Source organism: Delphinus delphis, chromosome 10, assembly GCF_949987515.2.
Source record: "Delphinus delphis chromosome 10, mDelDel1.2, whole genome shotgun sequence".
Taxonomy (NCBI): domain Eukaryota; kingdom Metazoa; phylum Chordata; class Mammalia; order Artiodactyla; family Delphinidae; genus Delphinus; species Delphinus delphis.
The window spans coordinates 95,845,959-95,863,948 of NC_082692.2; the positions used below are offsets into that span (position 1 = coordinate 95,845,959).

The 17,990-nt window shown below is 52.9% G+C and overlaps 1 protein-coding gene across 1 annotated transcript in view; it reads left to right on the forward strand.

Annotated features, from left to right (window-relative positions):
• The window catches only part of LMCD1 (LIM and cysteine rich domains 1), a 57,850-nt gene that overhangs the window by 35,846 nt on the left and 4,014 nt on the right, over window positions 1-17,990 (forward strand). The window contains exon 4 of the mRNA XM_060022961.1: window positions 6,348-6,677. Coding sequence (XP_059878944.1) covers window positions 6,348-6,677 — 330 coding nt within the window. The remainder of the gene's footprint in view (window positions 1-6,347; window positions 6,678-17,990) is intronic.

The window sequence follows — 17,990 nt, forward strand, 5'->3', positions numbered from 1 at the left end:
TAAGAGAGCTTCCTGCAACCAAGTGGTTGTTTCCCTGCCCTTGTAAATAGGAGCCGTGCCACAGGTTCCTGGATGTCAAAGACGAGGTAAGAAGTGGGCAAGTTTGCAAAAATGGTAGGAACATAGCTTTGGTTTCGAACCTGCTCCTGCCTCGCTCTGTGATCTTGAAGTGAAAACTGTCTGGGCCTCAGTTTTCCTCATCCATGAAATGGGTAGAGGTGTTCACGTGAATTCTAAGGGGCCCTTTCAGCTCTAGTACAGGGTTGCTCATGGTTCCCTTTAGGTTCCCCACTTCTGAACAGAGGATGGTTTATTGTTGAGAACTCTCAGAGTGCTCATGTTCATCCGTAAATTCTTCATTTTCCCTCAAAGTGGCCTGGGATGTGCCCTTTGCAAGTCTCGGGGAGAGCACAGGAACACTTCTCTCTTCTCCCTAACTCCTGGGCTTAAAAGAGAGAAGTAAATTGGCTTTACACAACCCTAGGGAAGAGGCACCCAGAGAAGGACAAGGCCCAGAGAGAGCAGGTGACTTGCACAAGGTCACCCCGTGGCTGCCCACTAAAAGGACCCAAGAAAAGTCCCCATGCACAGGCCTCACCCCAGACCATTAAATCGGAAGCTGCAGATTGCAGGATCAGAATTATCAGTCACGAGTATTTAAACGAAGCCCCAGGTGATACCCCACGTGGGCCCCCTTCAAGACCCAGAGCAGTGGACCGGCGCCCCTCAAATTTCCACAAGCGTAAAAGCCATCTGGAGAGCTTGCAGAAACACATCGAGTAAGCTCAGGGCCGTTCTGAGAATCTGCAGTCCCGCCAAGCTCCCAGGTCATGCCGACGCTGCCGGCTCCCAGAGCACACCTGGAGTAGCAAGGACCCAGATGATTTCTACAGGTTAGTGAGATTACAAAACCCTACTGTGTTAGAGATGCAAGCCTGACGCTGAATTCCATCTCTCCCGGGAGAAAAGGAGAGCCTTTTGAGACCCGTGTGTCCCTGTCCCTGCGGGCTACGCCCCCTCACTGAGTACCTTGCATGGCAATGACCTTCCACCTTCCTGCCCTGGACCACTCTACGGCAGGCCTGGGCTCCCTAAGCTCTTGCCCTCCTCGGGGACTTTGCGCATGCTGTTCCCTCTCCTTGAAACATCCTTTCCCGGTTCTCTTCATGGCTGGCTCCTTCTGCCAGTCCTATCTCAGACAGGCCGTCCCTCACTACCCAACCTGTGGAAGATGTCACCCATCCCTCTGCTACATTTCTTCTCTCTCCCAGTTCTCCATGGTTTCTTTAGAAGCTCTTATTTCGAGCCGTCATTGTCTCATGCGTGTCTGTGCTTCGTCATCACCTCTCCCCTACACTGGAGTGAAGCCAGGCCCGCGAGAGCACGCGCATGCCTGTCCTGTGTACCGTCTCACTCCTCGCCTTCCACTGCACAGGGCATGCAGCAGGCTTGAGGCGTATTTGTGCCACGTCGCCTCCCAGCCAAGGACATTCCACGTGTGGTCTGGGGACTGGCACTGCTCCACAAAATCCTTGTGACTGGCCCCCGATCGGAAGCACAGAAATTGAGAATAAATGTTGGGAAAATGTTGTGGCACTTGACATCCAAGTGCGTGACGGCTGAGCAGAGCTCCCGCGTGGTCAGCCTCACGTGGAAATCTCATGTGGCCTGAGCTACATTCTCATCACGTGCACTGAGCCCACAAATCATCCTGCAATCCGTGGAAAAAACACCAAACAAATCTTGATCCTTCACCATAGACGGTTCGAGCAGCACAGTGCTAAGCTGGAGCTTAAGAGGGGGAAAAACATCCCTTCTAGATAAAGCAAAGAGAGGCAAAGTTTTCTTGGGTTTTTTTTTAAAGCTTTGCTTTTTGAGAAGCATATTTTAAAAGAACAGGTCAGCCTGCATGAGCTCAGCCACCCTGTGAAGTGAGGGTTAGTTTACGTGTGAGGAAACACAGAATGCTGAGCTGGACTTCGACAGCTCCAGTGGGTAGGCAGGGGCAGGTCGGGGGCCACGGGGGGCGGCACGGAATAGCGGCAGTGCCGGGTGGTTCCGAACGCGGGTCTGCCCTCCGGCACCCGGGCCTGGGTGAGCCATCAGTGGGTCTCCAAGATGTGAGCGGAAACTAAAGCAAGCAGCTCGTAAAAGAGCCAGCTGTGGGCGTCAGGAACTGACTGGTGAAAACCCCAAACGCTTCAGCCCCAGACTAATCAGAGGAAGGCATCGTCGGGCCGTGATTAATGCCGGCTCATAAAACCACATGGGATAAAGGCCGCTCTGTCTGCCCTGCGTCTGGCCTGCCCGAGCAAATCACATTTCTGAGATTGGACGACTTTCTTCCCACTCACCCTTCCGACTTTTTTTTTAATTACCAAGTGATCAGGACTGATTACATTTTGGAAATGGAACTGAATCTTGCTCTCTGTCACCCTTCCCAACCAGAATAAAAGCCAGAGAAATGCTTCAAAGACTAAAGTCTTCAAAGACTAAAGTCACAAGAAACCTAATTGCTAGTATGTATTGAGTACTTACTATGAGCCAGGCACTACGCTAAGAGCCACACATGCACAATCGCCTCTGATTTTCCAACACTGTTAGGGCTGTACTGTTATTACCCTCATCTACAGAAGAAGAAACCGAGGCTCAGGGAGGTGAATGGGTCTTTGAAAGCTAGCCGGGAATTTGTGGGGAGGCAAGACGGAGAAGATGAAGGGAACCAGCATCCATGGAGTATTTGTATATGAAGGATATCAACACCCCACCACTCCCTGTGCGCTGGGTGCATTACTGCCCCCATTTTACAGGAGAGCAAACAGCAGCTGTTGAGGAGCGCGTGCAGGGCTGGCATTCACTCATACCCCATCCTCTGCTCCCTTACCCGTGGCAGTCAGCGCACTGTCTCCCACTGAGCCCTCATTGGGCCTCAGAATCCTACTCAACACAGCACTCCAGGCTGCCATGATTGACCAGGATTAACGTGTAACGTGAAGCCCATTTGCTCTCTTTGTCTGACAGCTGGAGAAGAATCAGAAAGCACAGAATCAGGACTGGGTTTTCTGATTCCAGAGTCTGTGTGTGTCCCACTGCCCAACCCTGGGAAAAGAGCGTCCTTCTCCTCCACTTTTCTCTCTGCTCTTTTGATTTCTGTCCTGAAAAAGCCTGGTTCCAGGAACCTCTTCACCCAGTATGGCTGTGCCAGACAGCAGAGCACCAAATGGTTCAGAGAGTTTCTCACGAAAAACTTAAAACCTAAACCAATCTTTCCAACCGATCCTAGAAAAGGCATCTTGCTAAAGGTTTTGGGAACATGACCGTAGTCGGCTTCGTGGAGAAACACCTGAGAGCTTCTCTTGCAGGCTCTGAGCACCACCGGCAGCTCACTCTGACCTGGCCTCCCTCCCCGTCTTCCCCTTCCCGAGTCCATGCCAACTGATAGTGATTGCCTGAGGGCTGCCTTGAGGTGGGTTCTGAGACCCTCATCAGGGTTGATTAGCAATGTCTGCCATCAGCGTGTGGCTCGGGAGTGTGGGAGGGGCCTCAGGCCAGCCAGGCAAGGCCAGCCATCACGAAACACATGCCCGTGGTAGCCAGATGCTGGGGCCTTGCCAGAGCAAAGGCAGAGAGCTGGTACCCGGCTGGGGCTTTGAGGACACTGTGAGTGCAGGCGCAACCTCGACCGCAGGGCTGACTTACAAAGTCGGGCAGGGAGGGGTGCAGGCCCTAGAAGACCAGAGCCACACACAGATCCAGGGACTACAGCCTCCTGGCACCAGGCAATGCTTCCACAGCCCCCTCACCCTGAAATGGTGACAAAAGGAAACTCCCCCAGAGATTGGGGGACATTTCTTTTATCTTTGCCAATCATCCAACTTGTAGACAGTCAGTATAGAAGAAGTTGAGACCCAAGCTGCTGAGTTCAAAGCTGTCTCTACCGCATACTAGCTGTGTGACCTTCGGGAGGTTACTTAACTTCTCTGTGCCTCAGTTTCCCAAGGGATAATATTAGTACCTTTCTCCTAGGGGTGTTGTGAGAATTAAATGGGTTAACATAGGTCAGACACTTAGAAGAAGGTCTGGAACGCAGCGAGCAGCACGTAGGTGTTAGCTGTCCCTACCGTTCCTCATACCACTCCAATGGGGGAAGAAAGCAGGCTTCCTAGAAGAGGCTGCTCTCCCATCAGCCGAATCCTCCGTGCAACTGGGGCTGCTTCAGCGCTCGGAGTCAGTGAGATACTGGCCAGGTCTGGACGCCCATTCTGGCAGCATGAGCAAAGCTCTTGTTTCCACTGCTGCAAAATCCTTCCTGAGATTCTAGGAGCCGGGCAGGCCCCAGGCAAGAAATAGGAAGGGCTGGCGGGGGTATTTCCCCTGCCCCGCCCCTGCTGCATCTCCCCAGGGTCTTGTGCCCTACCGTACCCTCATCCATCTCCTCAGGGCCCTGTGCCCCACCCCAGCCTGCTGGCTGTTGGGCTGCTGCTTCCCGTCCTCTGTTGGTCCCATCCCTTCCCCCACCCACTGCCCTCGGATGTCCTACTTCAGACTCCCCCAGGAGGACCTATACAAGCACTCACTTCCAGGCCCCTGCAGGCTCCTAAAACAGAGTGGGCCTGGGAAGCTCTCCCACAAGGGCGCCAAGCGAGTCCTATGCACCGCAAAGTTTGAGACAAGGGTCTTCAGATCTACCCGTCTGGCCTGTTCTCGTCGGAGGCCACCTGCAGTTTCACGCTGATCAAGAGAAAAGCCACGGGCTTCCCGAGACACAGCAGGGATCAGCCCCTGCCAGACGTGTCGTCAGCTGGGGGGCCCCCCCGGGGCTTCTGGTTCTTCTGAGTGTTGGGTGAAGGGCCTGGGACTCTGGCCAGCCAGCCTACTCTGGCCCCTTTTCGGGGCTGCGGACTCGGCTGAGTGACACTGCTCTCCTCTTACTTGTGAGGCAGATCAAGTGAGGTGGCCACTGACTCCTCACAATGGCCCAGACCCTAACGAGCATGCTTTCTACCCTGAACTTTGCAGATGAGGAAACGGAGGCCCAGAGAGGCTGGGTGCTTTCTTGATCTTACACGGAGAGCAGCAGCAGGGCCGGAGCTAGAAACCCACATTTCCTGGCACCCCAGGATTCCGTGCACCACCCAGGCCATTTCCTGCGTCTAGAAGGTGCCCTGAGAGTATGAGGGGCTGTGCAGAGGAACAGGGACGAAGAGGGTATGCGTGAGCCCGCAGGGCCGGGAGGTCTCAGCCGGGCCCCCCGGGATGCAGGGCTGAGCCGCCGAGGGTGGGGTGCTCACAGCCCCCCTCAACTGCATTCCCACACCTGCCTCTCCCTGTTCTCAAAAGGCTCTTACCCGGAATTCATTTATTATGAAACTCAGCAAACCAGGCTCTGGAGTAGCACCCCCTCCCCCAGGTTCTCATACCCTGTTCCGTACAGACAGGCCGCAGCTGGGACTGTCCATTACGCATCGCATTTTCCATGTTGGTTAACACAACTCCAGGGTGAGGCCAGCCTCAAAGACGAGATATGGGGCAGGAAGATTCTAAGAGGGTAAATACGGCAGCAGCCACGGGGGCGTGGGAATGAGGCCGTCTGGTGGGCGAGGCAGGTATGGGTCAGGGTTAGGTCGGGCACAGTGGTGGAGAACAGTAGTCCAGGACCAACAACTGGCCCTTCACACTTTCTCATGCTGTGTGGCCTCGACCTTCACCTTCCCCTAATCTCCCCGTCCCTGGGACCCACCCAAGTGTAAGATTTCTGCTCATCTCACAAAAGCAAGCAAGCCAGCCAACAGAAGGCCATTGGACAGTCATCCACGGACATATGAATATTCAGGTGGTCTAGCATCTGTGCCAGCCCTGTTGGTGTGGAAATGGGACTGACCTGAGACCTTGTCGATCTACTATTAGAAGGTGCCTTTGCATATTTTTAAATTAATAAACTATGAAATACCTTCTGCCTATAGTGATTTAATTATACTTTGCCAAGAAAAGCGATTTTAAACTAGATCGACTTTTTTTTTTAAATGAGAAGCATGGCCACGAGGTAAATGAGGTAAAAATATTCAGTTTTGAAGGAAACAAAAATCCTTGTTGCAAAGCCAGCAAATCTAAAAGGAACGTCTACTGAAATTACCCGATTCTCATCGAGACTGTGAATCTGTGAGTGTGACTCAGGGGAGAGCGGAAGCTTATTTAGGTCTCTTTCCAGTGTTCCCCAAATTCACCCCGCTTCTTCCTTGAGGATAATCCTTGGGTTCTGCAGAGACCTGCAGAAGCCCAGGTCTCGCCAGGGCTCAGATCTCTGCCCAGTGCTTGGGAATCATGGTGCTGGGTCTCCTCTTCCCCAGGGCCTGCAGTACATGGAGCTCATCCCCAAGGAGAAGCAGCCAGTGACGGGCACCGAGGGCGCCTACTACCGCCGGCGCCAGCTCTTGCGTCAGCTCCCTATCTACGACCAGGACCCCTCTCGCTGCCGCGGACTTTTGGAGAACGAGCTGAAAGTGATGGAGGAGTTTGTGAAGCAGTATAAGAGCGAGGCCTTGGGTGTGGGCGAAGTGGCCCTCCCCGGGCAGGGCGGCTTGCCCAAGGAGGAGGGGAAGCAGCAGGAGAAGCCCGAGGGCGCAGAGACAGCCGCCCCAACTACCAACGGCAGCATCAGCGACCCGTCCAAGGAACACGTAAGTCTCTCCCATCCATCCATCCATCCATCCATCGGGTCTGGCTGAAACCGCCCAGGCCAGGGCTGCAGGGTCAGGGCCCCAGCCCCAGGCTCTGTTCCCTCATTCCTGCCTTCATTCGTGGTCACGATCCAGGAGAGGTCACAGGCAAGCAAACCGTCGCAGTGCGGAGAAAGGGCATCTGTCCTGGCTTGGGGGTGAGGGTAGGCTTGGGGGAGGAGGTGAGGCCCATGCTGGCCTTGGAAGAATAATTAAGAGTGCCCCAGGCCTTCGGGCTCTTCGGGGAAGACCTGTGTTGCCTTAAAGAGGTGATCACGTGCAAAAAAAGGTGAAAGTCTCAGACAGCACAGCACAGTCAGAGGACTGAATGAAGTTCCAGGTGGCTGGAAGTGTGGTACCAGGGTGCAGGGGGTCCCAAGGCTGGCGAGGTCAGCAGGGGCACGCTTCCGGAAGGGTCATGCCCTCCGTCCATCCATCACTCAAGCATTGATTGGCCTGTACTGTCCTCCGAGCCCCGGGAAATCAAAGAGGCAGAGGACACTGTCCCCGTATTGGGATGCCATAGATTTAGGACTTTACTGCAAGGGCCGTAGGGAGAGCTGGCGGGCTTGAGATTCGGGCCACGTGGGGCTGTTTGCTAACGTTCATGGGCCCCCAACCCCTGTCAGCCAAGAGGCTTCATGCTTCTACGTGACATTTGGAGATAAAAGTCCCAATATATAGGGTCCTCAGGCAAACCACCTGCCTTGCTGGGAACAGGCTAGCCGTCACCCGCGTGATCCAGACACCCCCGGGAAATGCCAGCCGGAACGATGCCGTCAGTACCTCCGGAAGGGGCGGGTCTTTCTTCTCTGTAGGGACTCACACTTGTTATCCAAAACCTGCGTCCTGCATCTCCCACCCCCGCCCCCTGGGCCCGTTCATTTGGGATTGCCATCCAACACAAAGAACAAGGAGACAAAAAGACAAAAGAATGAAATGGATTTTCACTAGCGCAAATTGGTGATGGTCTTGAAAAGACCATTTCTCAGGAAGAATTCACATGCCAGGAACTTCTGAAAACATTAGATCCAGTTACCACGTTTCATAAACTAGCCTTGTCCCCAGCCCTGCCTTCTATCCACCCTCCAGCAGCCATCGATCTTTAACACATTAGTACTGTGTAATTCCAAGCTGGAACGCAACGTCTTTAAGTCTGTGACGTTTCCCAGTTGCCATTCCCAAGAGAGAAATGCTGGTCTGAGAACGTACTTTATCCTGGACTCAGCCCACGGGTTTGGACAGTGTGGAAGTGGGGCAGAGGCGGCCTGAGATCCCAGGGCCTTGGCAACAGTCAACTTTAGGAAATGGCTGTGACACTTTGGAAGCATTTAAACAAGACCAGGCAGTAAATAGGGAATGCGAAGGAAGCCGATATTGGTGGGTCGGGCTGGCTGGGAAGACAGACTTTTCCTTCCTGACCCTAACCCCAATCTTAATTAGATAACAAATTATGTCATTAGTAGACTCACGTCCATCACCCTCTCTAAATGCTGAGTCCTGTCTTGTCCATCTCTGTATCCGCAGCAGCAGTCATCTATATAATATAGAGAATAGGTGCTTGATAAATACGCGATCCATGAATGACTGAACAAGGGAATGAATGAATGAATGTTCAAACTAAATTTTGTTTTCGTTTTTGTCTGCGTCCGGTCTCAGTTGCAGCACGCAGGATCCTTCGTGGTGGCGTGCAGGCTTCTCTTTAGTTGTGGCGCGTGGGCTCTGTAGTTGCGGCACGCAGGCTTTGTTACCCCACAGCATGTGGGATCTTAGTTCCCCAACCAGGGATCAAACCGGCGTCCCCTGCAGTGCAAGACGGATTCTCAGCCACTGGACCACCCATGTTCGAACTAAATTGATCCTCGAAAGATGGGGACCACTAGGGTGGCCATTTTGCCCGAAAGGACGATGAGATTTCAAGTTCACATGCCTGAAGCACCTGCTACGTGCCACGTGCTGTGCTCAGTACTTCCAGGTCTTGGATTAATTCGAACTGTTACCTGGTAGGTGGATTTCACCAGCCCCATTTTACAGGTGAGCAGTCAGAGATTCAGAGAAGAATGGTGGCTTGTCAGAGGCCCCGTCGTTTCTAAAGGGCAGAAGCTGGATCATCATACTCTTTCTACTGCGTGATGCTGAGTTATAAAACCCTGCTTGTTATCTGTATTTAACTCCCTGTTTATCTCCTTGAAGCCGGGGAGCAAATTCTGTTAAGGTAGCTAAGTAACCTGCCAGCCATAGATGGCTTGTCCCCAGCAGCCCTGCCATTGGGGCCTGGCTGTGGGCTCGCTGCCTGAACTGCTCTGCTCCACCCCAGGGGGCGGCATATCAAGGGGACATGGGTGCTGGCTGTCCTGTGTGCTGGGCTCCTCCTGTTCTCATAAAAGGGCAGGTAGGACAGTTACCACAGACAAGCATCAAGCACGAAGCCTGACTTTTGCTCCCCTGACGAGGGCCACAGACTTTGCTAGAAGCAGTCAGGGCATTCAACTTGAGAACCCAGGGACAGGGAGGAAGCATAGGACTGACACCCCAAATCCAACAGTGATTTATGAAAGAAAAGGCGGCAAAAAGAAGGCCATGTGAAATGTATTGCACTGGAGCTACGATGGTAACGTGTCACACTTTATCATCCTAACGGCGACGTTATTACTGTTGTTAGCGGCTACCATTTAGCGGGCGTTCTCTGGACCGAGGACAGAGCTAAGCAGGAGGGTATCTGATGTAAAGCTCCCAGCCGCCCAAGGGAGGCTATAGGATTCGAACCAACTCAGCCCCCAAACCCCTCTTTCCTGTTTCCCAAAGCTTATTCCTCGAAAGCTCATGGCCATGAAGCTACAAATGGGCCATGTGGCCATGTAAAGGGGACATCAGACTAAACAAAACGAAATGGGTTTCTTTAGGGCTGGACTCCTCAGAGCCTTTAGGAGGCCACGGCCGTGGTTCTCAAACTAAAGTCACCTGGAAGCTGGCTAAAATCCAGAGGCCTGGGTCCCACCCCAGACTTGTTGGTGCAGGCGGAGAATCTGAATTCCTAATGAGTCTCCAGGTTGATGCCAACGCTGGGGGCCACACTTTGAGAACCGCTGCTAAAGAGGGTTAAAAATGACCTTACATTTAAGCTCAGTCAAAATGATACTGCCGATCTGGTATACAGGAGGGTCCGAGAGATGCTAACGGGGGCATTTTCTAGATTTATGTGGCCCCCGGGCTTAGGGTGTCCGGCTTTGAGAACACTGCACAGCACTCTTGAATTCCTTGAACTCTCCACAGGGAATGGTGGAAACACAGGCACAGAACGTAGCCCCCTGATCTATACCCGCCCCGAATGCCCCATCCTAGAGCGCACTACACTCCACACTTGGTAGCCGGAGGCCACGCGCCCTGCTTTCTCTGAGCTGCCGGCAGCCTACACCCCACGGCGGTTCTCCCAGGAGCTCGCTCGGCTCTGTCCTGCTGCTGGGCGGCCTGTTGCAGTCGTGCCCTTCCTCGGAGACCCTGGCTGCCAAGTCCTCCCCGCAACCCCAGGCCCCTCCACCAGACTGTCCAGACCAGAGGAGCATTATCGCCAAAAGGCTTCTCCAAGTCGCCTGTGTGGAATCCCCACCCACGGGCTGAGCGCTGGGTGAAGCCGGAGGGCGGTGGGCCAGCTGGGTGATGGGAGCAGCGCCCTCTGAGCCGACCCATCCTCATGGCCGGGACTCTTCACTTACTCGGATCTGAGTAAGGCCCTCCGCCAGGCCTTCCCACGGGCCCTGTGTCAGGACGGGCGACCTGAAAACAGCCGTGGCACGTCTGGGAACGAACCCCAAAGCTGCGGCCGCCCATGCCGGCCTCAGGGCAGGTCCCTGCAAGTGTCATCCTGACCCTGAGCTCAGGAGAGGCGGTGGCATGGCAAATGCCCTGAGAGTCATCCCACTTCATGAGGAAACGCCACGGCACAAAAATCCCAGATACTAACCAAGCGCTGTCACTCCCAAAGCAGCCCCTTTAAATCAGTGAGGCCAAGTAAAGACACCCCACTATTTAGCCTCTTTCCCTGATCTGCCCCTCTGTGTGTGCGTGGAGCGGCGAGGGTGGTGGGGAATTGTTACTTCACAGCAGGCTCGTTCATCTCTTTGAATCCTCCAAACGACCAGCAAGACGGCTTGGGGTCGTTACGCCCATTTCACAGACGTGGAGCCTGAGGCACAGAGAGGTTAACAGGTTTGCCGGCGAGGTTCCAGCCCAGGTCCTTCTGCGTCACCAGCCCTGCGGGGTCCCAGCAGGGTGGGGACAAAGCAAGGGCACGTGCATTTATGTTTGTCGGGGTGGATGGCAGTGTGCAGAGTTACTCCCAGCCCAGCCTGGTGAAGAACTTGAGGGCCTCTCGTCTGCGAGCCAAGAACAAGGGAAGGACGTGCCTGCCCCGCCCCAGTCCCAGCCACCATGGGTTCTCGGGGGTCTTGGGGGCTTCGAAGTGTTCCGCGGCCGTGGAGCTGCCCACCCCGGCAGCCCAGACCATTCCACAGCAGCACGGTGGGGCCCCATATCTGCTTTCCAGGCCCCCACTCCCGACCTCTCCCACCTGGATGGATCCTACGGACACTGGACCTCAATGCTCGGACGGTGAACAACTCTACCAGACCATTTCCCTGCGTTTAGAAGGTTTACTGGATGTTTTCTCCGAAATTAAATATACCAATTTCCTGGGCATGGTCATCCTGCCCAGGAATTTCCGCCCTTCCCTACACCCCAAACTTGTAACCGAAGAAAGACGAAAGAAAGCCAGGACATAGCATTTAATGTCATCTCCGCCCTTTCGTAGTTTTCATCCTTGCCGGGAGACCCCAGCTCCTGCCTCATGGGCCAAGCTGCGGCCCCAGAGAAAGTGATTAAGAGGAGAACAGACTGAAAGAAGTGAAGACATTGCTGGAAGTCCTAAAGATGTGTTAATTTGGTCCCAAGTTACACTGTAACGCCCCTGCCCCCTTTCCCCACAAGAATGCACAAAGGAGGGACCGGAGGTGTGGGTCCCCTCCCTCCCACGAGGTGGGCCTCTCAGATGGAAACTTAACAGCCGCTGGCGGCTCAGCCCGACTCCAGCCCCGACAAGGGACATACTTGTGGGCGAGGGACTTCCAAAGCTTGGTCCGAGCAGATGTTTGGCTTGTGGGCCGGCAGGCTGGCTTTCCTGCCAGCCCCTCTCTGCGAATTTGAAACCACTGTGCGCCCCCAGGCCTGCAAGCCATGCCTGAGCTGGAGGACAGAGGATCAAAGGAAGCCCCCACCCCCGCAAATTGCCATGGTTACCAGGCTTCTCAGCATCTGCCTACCACCTTGTTCACAGGGGAGATATTTTAATGACATTAAAGGAGATTTGATTTGCCACAGAAAATTCCTTTTATCCTGCTTTCCATACTGTAAATACTTTGCCGTGTTGCCTCATAAGGCTTCACAACTATCTTTTTCCGCCCCCGCAAAGTGGGCTACGTAATAGTCCATTGACTAAAACAGGGGTTGGCGAACTTTTCCTATAAAGGGCAGATCGTGAATATTTCAGCCTTTACGAGCCACGAGGTCTCAGTCATACCCACTGGCCTCTGTCCTTGTGGCACTGACGCAGCCAAAGACAATACCTCAACAGATGACCAGGGCTGTGTCCCAATAAAACTTTATTTGCAAAACCAGGCAGCAGGCTGGATCTGGCCCCAGGGATGTACTTTGCTGACCCTGGAACTAGAAGAACCATAATAAATGGTTTTCACCATTTATGAATGACCTGGGCTTTGTTCCCTTTTATTTTGCTACTGGAGGTTACTTGGGGACGCTGATGATTCTGAGGATAGTGTCATCTGCCATTCGTTGACGACCTACACTGTGCCACGCAGCACGCCAGAGGCTTCACACGGTGGTTTCATTCAATCCCAAGAACTACCCGGCAAGATATATCATCCCCCTCTCTAGCTGTCTAGCTGGTGAGCCGTGAAGCCAGAACTGGAACTCAGGCCTGCCGCACCTCAAACCCCGCACAGACTCCAAAGGACGGCAGCTCCCGCTTCCAGAGCCCCCGTGTGGCCCAGACACCTTGCGAGGCCCCTGCAACAGAGATGACCGCACGTAAGCCTCGTCCCTACTCATCAGCATCCCGCTGTAGGGATACACTTGTCAAAGCCGGATTCGGGAACACCCCAGGCTGACCTTCTCTCGTCCAAGTGTCGCATTTGGGAAGCCTTCCTGGCCCCATCCTCCCCCTTCACCAGATAACCAGTGAGGGAGACGCGGTTAGAAATGCCTGCATTCTGCCTTGCTTGGGAGAGAGCCCCTCCTCAAGGACCTGCCCCTAGAAGATGCGGGAGACAAAGCACTGGTGGGCCCACAGCACTGACCCCACGTGCAAAGCAATCCCCAAGATCAGGGCCCACCGTGTGTCACAGATGCGGAAACTGAGGCTCGCAGATCCCCCCAGATGAAGCTACGGCGGGACCTCGTGCAAAGGCCGGGACCCTAACCGCAGCGCCTGCGGCCACCCACCTATTCTGCACCATAAGGAACCTCGGGAAGGTGCCCGTGTGGGGCAAGAGAACGCAAGAGGCTAAAGATGCCAGCCGTGACACTGGGCCAGAAAAGAGGGAAAAAAACCCAAAAAACTGCCGATAGACGAGGCTGCAAAGCAAAGATGGTGAATAATCGCCATAAGAGGAAATGGAGAGATGCTGTTTATAAATAAATTGTTGAGTATTTGTGTTGGAAAGAACCCAGTGCCTGAATTCAAGGCCCCTGAGTCAATATTTACTGTATTGTAATGGTGCGCTTTTCACAAGGCAATCTGGGTTTAGACTGGGGAGGCCTTTGGATAAGGGCCTTCCAGAAAAGAACCGCATGATTGGAACAGAACTGCTGGCAGCCGCGGCAGACGGATTACGGCTGGTTTAACGGGCTCTCAGCATCTGCAGATCTGCCCCTGAAGGCCAGCTCGGCTCATCCCTGGAGACAGCTCTTTGGCCGTGGAACCCGGGGCCACTGTCCTGAATCTGCTGCTTCCTGAAACACTCTGTGTCTTGGTTACTTCCATTTCAGAAGCCTGAATAACTCTGCGTGCCCACGTGTGCTGCTGTTACCTGGGGCCGCACAGCAAACCACCCTGAGATGCTGCGGCTTAGAACACCTGTTCCAAATCGTCTGTTTTCTCGCAGATCAGCAACCTGCGCAGGGCTCAGCGGGAGAGCTTGTCTCTGTCCCTGACATCTGGGCTTGATGCTTGGAAGACAGATACGGCTAGGGCTGGACCAGCGGGGGCCCCGGCCTCTCCCTCTATCTCTGTGTTTTCTCCGTGTGGCTGCCCTAGGATGCGGGTCTCAGGACTCCCAAGAAAGAGCCAGTGGAAGCTGTGTTGCCTTTGTGACCTACCTCAGGGATCTACAGCATCCCTTCCACCACATTCTGTTCTACAGAAGCGAGTCACTACGGCGGGACCATATGCAAAGAAAGGGAATACGGGTATTGGTTGGAGGAGGGTCCAAGAAGTTGCCGGCATCATTTCCACACCTCACGGCGGAGGGAACCCCAGCCCTGCAGGGTCTGAGCTTTGCAGGCAGCTGAATCTAGAATGCTCCTCAGCTTTCTCAGTGCAAGTGTTTACAAAATCCCGAAGTACAGAATATACGAACTCTTTCATTTAGACGCTTGTGATGAAGAATCTCTCACCATTTGAACGGGGCAAGACAGAACTTCAGTGGCACCAGGAGAAACGTCACATGTGTTCTACCTACGACAGGTCTGTGCTACAGCTCCTTCCCCCAGAGGGACCACAGTCTGCAAACTAGGTCACGAGGCAAAGGCTGGACAGATTCCCATGAGAAGGCTCTAGTTTTAGACAGTTGGGAGTCTGAATGAGAACCCACTGACATGCTAATGATCAATGGTCTTCTCTGTGCCTTTTAGCCTAGTTCCAAAGGACTTCTACTCGACCAAAAGTGGCTTCTCTAGAGGGGAAGTCACCTGGGAATGACCACATTGGGCTTTCTTCAAAATGGTCTAGAATTTAAGCATACCAGGAATTCAAATTGGCTTTTGCTGTCATGGAACCTAATTGGTCATGTCATTTTTGCTGAGTTCTTATATAAGGTCATGTTCAAACGCTCTATGACAGTGGGTCTCGAAGTGCGGTCCCCTGACCATACCAGCATCCCCTGGGAGTCTGAAAATTCCCCTGCCCCCTCCCAGACCTACTAATCAGACACTCGGGGTGGGGAGATGCAGCACTCTGAGCGGCCCTCTAGGGATGCTGGGGCAGACTCGAGGCTGAGAATACTGTCTTGGAGGGGGTGGGATGGGAGAGGGAGAAAAGCAGGCCCACCAAGGCAGGCACTGATTGTAGCTGAGTCTGGGGTAGTGACAGAAGATGAAACTCACATGATGTGATTCTCTGGCCTTGCACAGAGGGAAAGAACAGAGATGGAAAAACACAGAGCTCATGGGTGGGAGGAATGACCTCTTGCCAAGCTACGTGCTCATGGTGCTACTGAAAGGAACCCAGGCCTCCAAACCAGAAGCAGATGCTGCCTTCGATGTCTTTGTCATCTTAGGAAATGGATTTAGCTCCTCAACTTTCTATAAGGAGGGCTTCGTAGGGATAACAGGAGATTTTCGCTAATTATTACTGAACCCTTGTCAAGTTCATTAATTCTATTATCTCATTTAATCCATGCAACAGACCTGTGATGTTCCGAGTATTATTTGGCAGGTGAAAAAACTAAGGTGCAGAGAGGTTGGGTAACTTGCCCAAGGTCACACAGCTAGCCCCCCTCTCAACCACCCACTGCAATTTAGAAACTGTAAACCTCCCTTCCAAGGATGGTAGGAGAATAAGTTTGTGCACAGAAGGGCAGGACCAGGATCACAGGACCCCAGGCAGGCTGGGCAGTCGGACTCTTGGTTGTGAGGCTGCCCCTAGTGGCTGAGGGGCCACCAGCTGACAGAGCCGAGACACTGTCAGATCTCTTGTCCTTTGAGACCACAGGGAAGGGGGCATGGAAAATAGCTCAGAGGCCAGAAGAAGAAATTGCTTCCTGATGCATGTTGACAGGACTCATTACTCTGACAGCATGTTTCCATAAAATGTCAATGACACTGTTTGCTTAAAAAAGGACTGGCTACTGGTGGTAACAGGGTGCACAGCCAGGGATGCTGGGGGACAAGGAGGGAAGAGACATTCCTCTGAGAGGCTCCTGACAAAGCCCATTCAGACAGTGCTCCCAGAGTTATCCCCTCACAGTGCAAACCACACCCCAGCACTCCAGAACCAGCAATGGCTTCCCACTATCTCCAAAGTGAAGTCCCAACCCACAGTTCAGAGTCACCCGTGATCACCCCCAAACTGCTTCCTGACCTCACATCCCTCTATTTCCTTCTGTGGGTCGCGGGCGCCTGCTGGTACCCACCAGACACATCCAGGTGCATTTGTATCCCTCCCTTTCCCCACTTCTGTGTTAGGCACATCTGGAAACTTGGAGTCAGGTGCCCCGCTGATGTATCCTGGTGATACTCGACCAGGTGTGGTGGATGGACAGTAAGCCCCTTCTGTGTGGGAGGAAAGGGGCCGGAAATTTCATTCTGTGAAATTTAGAAAGACAAACAGACAGAAAATTCACTTGCTTCTCAAACAGCCCTCACCAGACAGTTTACACTTCTAGAGATGTGACAGTCAGTGAACGCGGATCCATCACCTATTTTTGGTTTGTTTTGTTTGTTTGTTTTTAATTTTTTGCCACACTGTGAGGCTTGCGGTATCTTGGTTCCCCCACCAGGGATCGAACCCGTGCCCCCTGGTGTGGAAGCGTGGAGTCCTAACCACTGGACCACCAGGGAATTCCCCATCACCTATTTTTGGTTCAGACCCTCTGATGAGTTCCAGGTGAGCTGGGGCTCAGTCACATACAGAAGGACAGGGTTCACTTTGGTGAAGGACTCATACGCGTCATTCTTGTGGGCATAACCGAAACCAAAAATCCAGCACGTTCTAAGGCACGTCATCATCAGGCAGCCAGGAGCAGTTAACCAAACACACTCCTCACCTGAACACTAGCTCAGCCACGACCGTGCTTAGGGACCACACTCAGTACGTGGACGTATTCTGTCATTTGGTTTTCTTTCCCCAATTGCCACCATTTTAATTTTTATTTCCTCTTCGTACACAAGAGTATATTAAGTATGCAGTTAAAGTATGTAAAGAATTCTAAGTGTTTAGGCTCTGAATATAGGCCTCTTCATCTTTACACAGCAAAACAATAAATATCTCTATTTGGGCTGATATATAATTTGTGCTTAGTAAGACAGAGGGTTCATCTCAAGCCAGGGATCGGTAAATATTTTCTGTAGAGGGCCAGCTGATCTATCTCTCAGGTGTTGTGGACCAAGAGCTGGAGTTGATGATATCACGTAGGTACTTTATGTAACAAGAGAGAAAATAAATATCCACAAATTTTTTTTGAAATTCAAAATACAGTAGTATAATTAAGACAGGTTTCTGCAACACAGGCCGTATTAGCTAGCTCAGGCTGCCATAACAGAACATTGCAGGCCAGGTGGCTTAAACAACAGAAATGTATTTTTTTTCCCAGTTCTGGAGACTAGAAGTCCAAGATCAAGGTGCTGGCAGGGTTGGGTTCTGGTGAGACCCCTCTTTCTAGCTTGCAGAGGGCCACCTTCTCACTGTACCCTCACATGGCCTCCCCTGTGTGTACACCCAGAAAGAGAAAGAGACAGCCATCCATCTCTGGTCTCTCTTCTTATAAGGACGCCAGTCCTATTTGATTAGGGCCCCACCCTAATGACCTCATTTAACCTCAGTTAACTCCTTAAAGGCCCCATCTCCAAATACAGTCACATTGGGGGTCAGGGCTTCAACATGTTAACTGGGGGAGGGGCACCATTCAGTCCAAAACCCTGGTCTACTGTGAGAAGAATGGAATTCTTTTTTGGGAGAAAACATTTCACTAAATTAGAGTTCAGATGTAAAACCCATTCGACGCTGATGGTTCCTACAAGAACAGGCAGAGGCAGGTAGTTTGCTGACTCTGATGTAACGGCCGCACGGTGGAGCAGAAAGAACCTTGGCTTTGGGGTCAGGCTTGGCCTGTGTTCAAATCCCAGCTTTGCCTTTCGTCAGCTATTGCTACTCAGCAGTCACTGAATCTCTGTGAACCTGGCTTTGGCCATGTCTGGGGGAAATATAGGTCTCCTTAAAAGGGAGATAAGTCTAGAAGGGCAAGTAACTCTCTCGGGTTTCCGTAA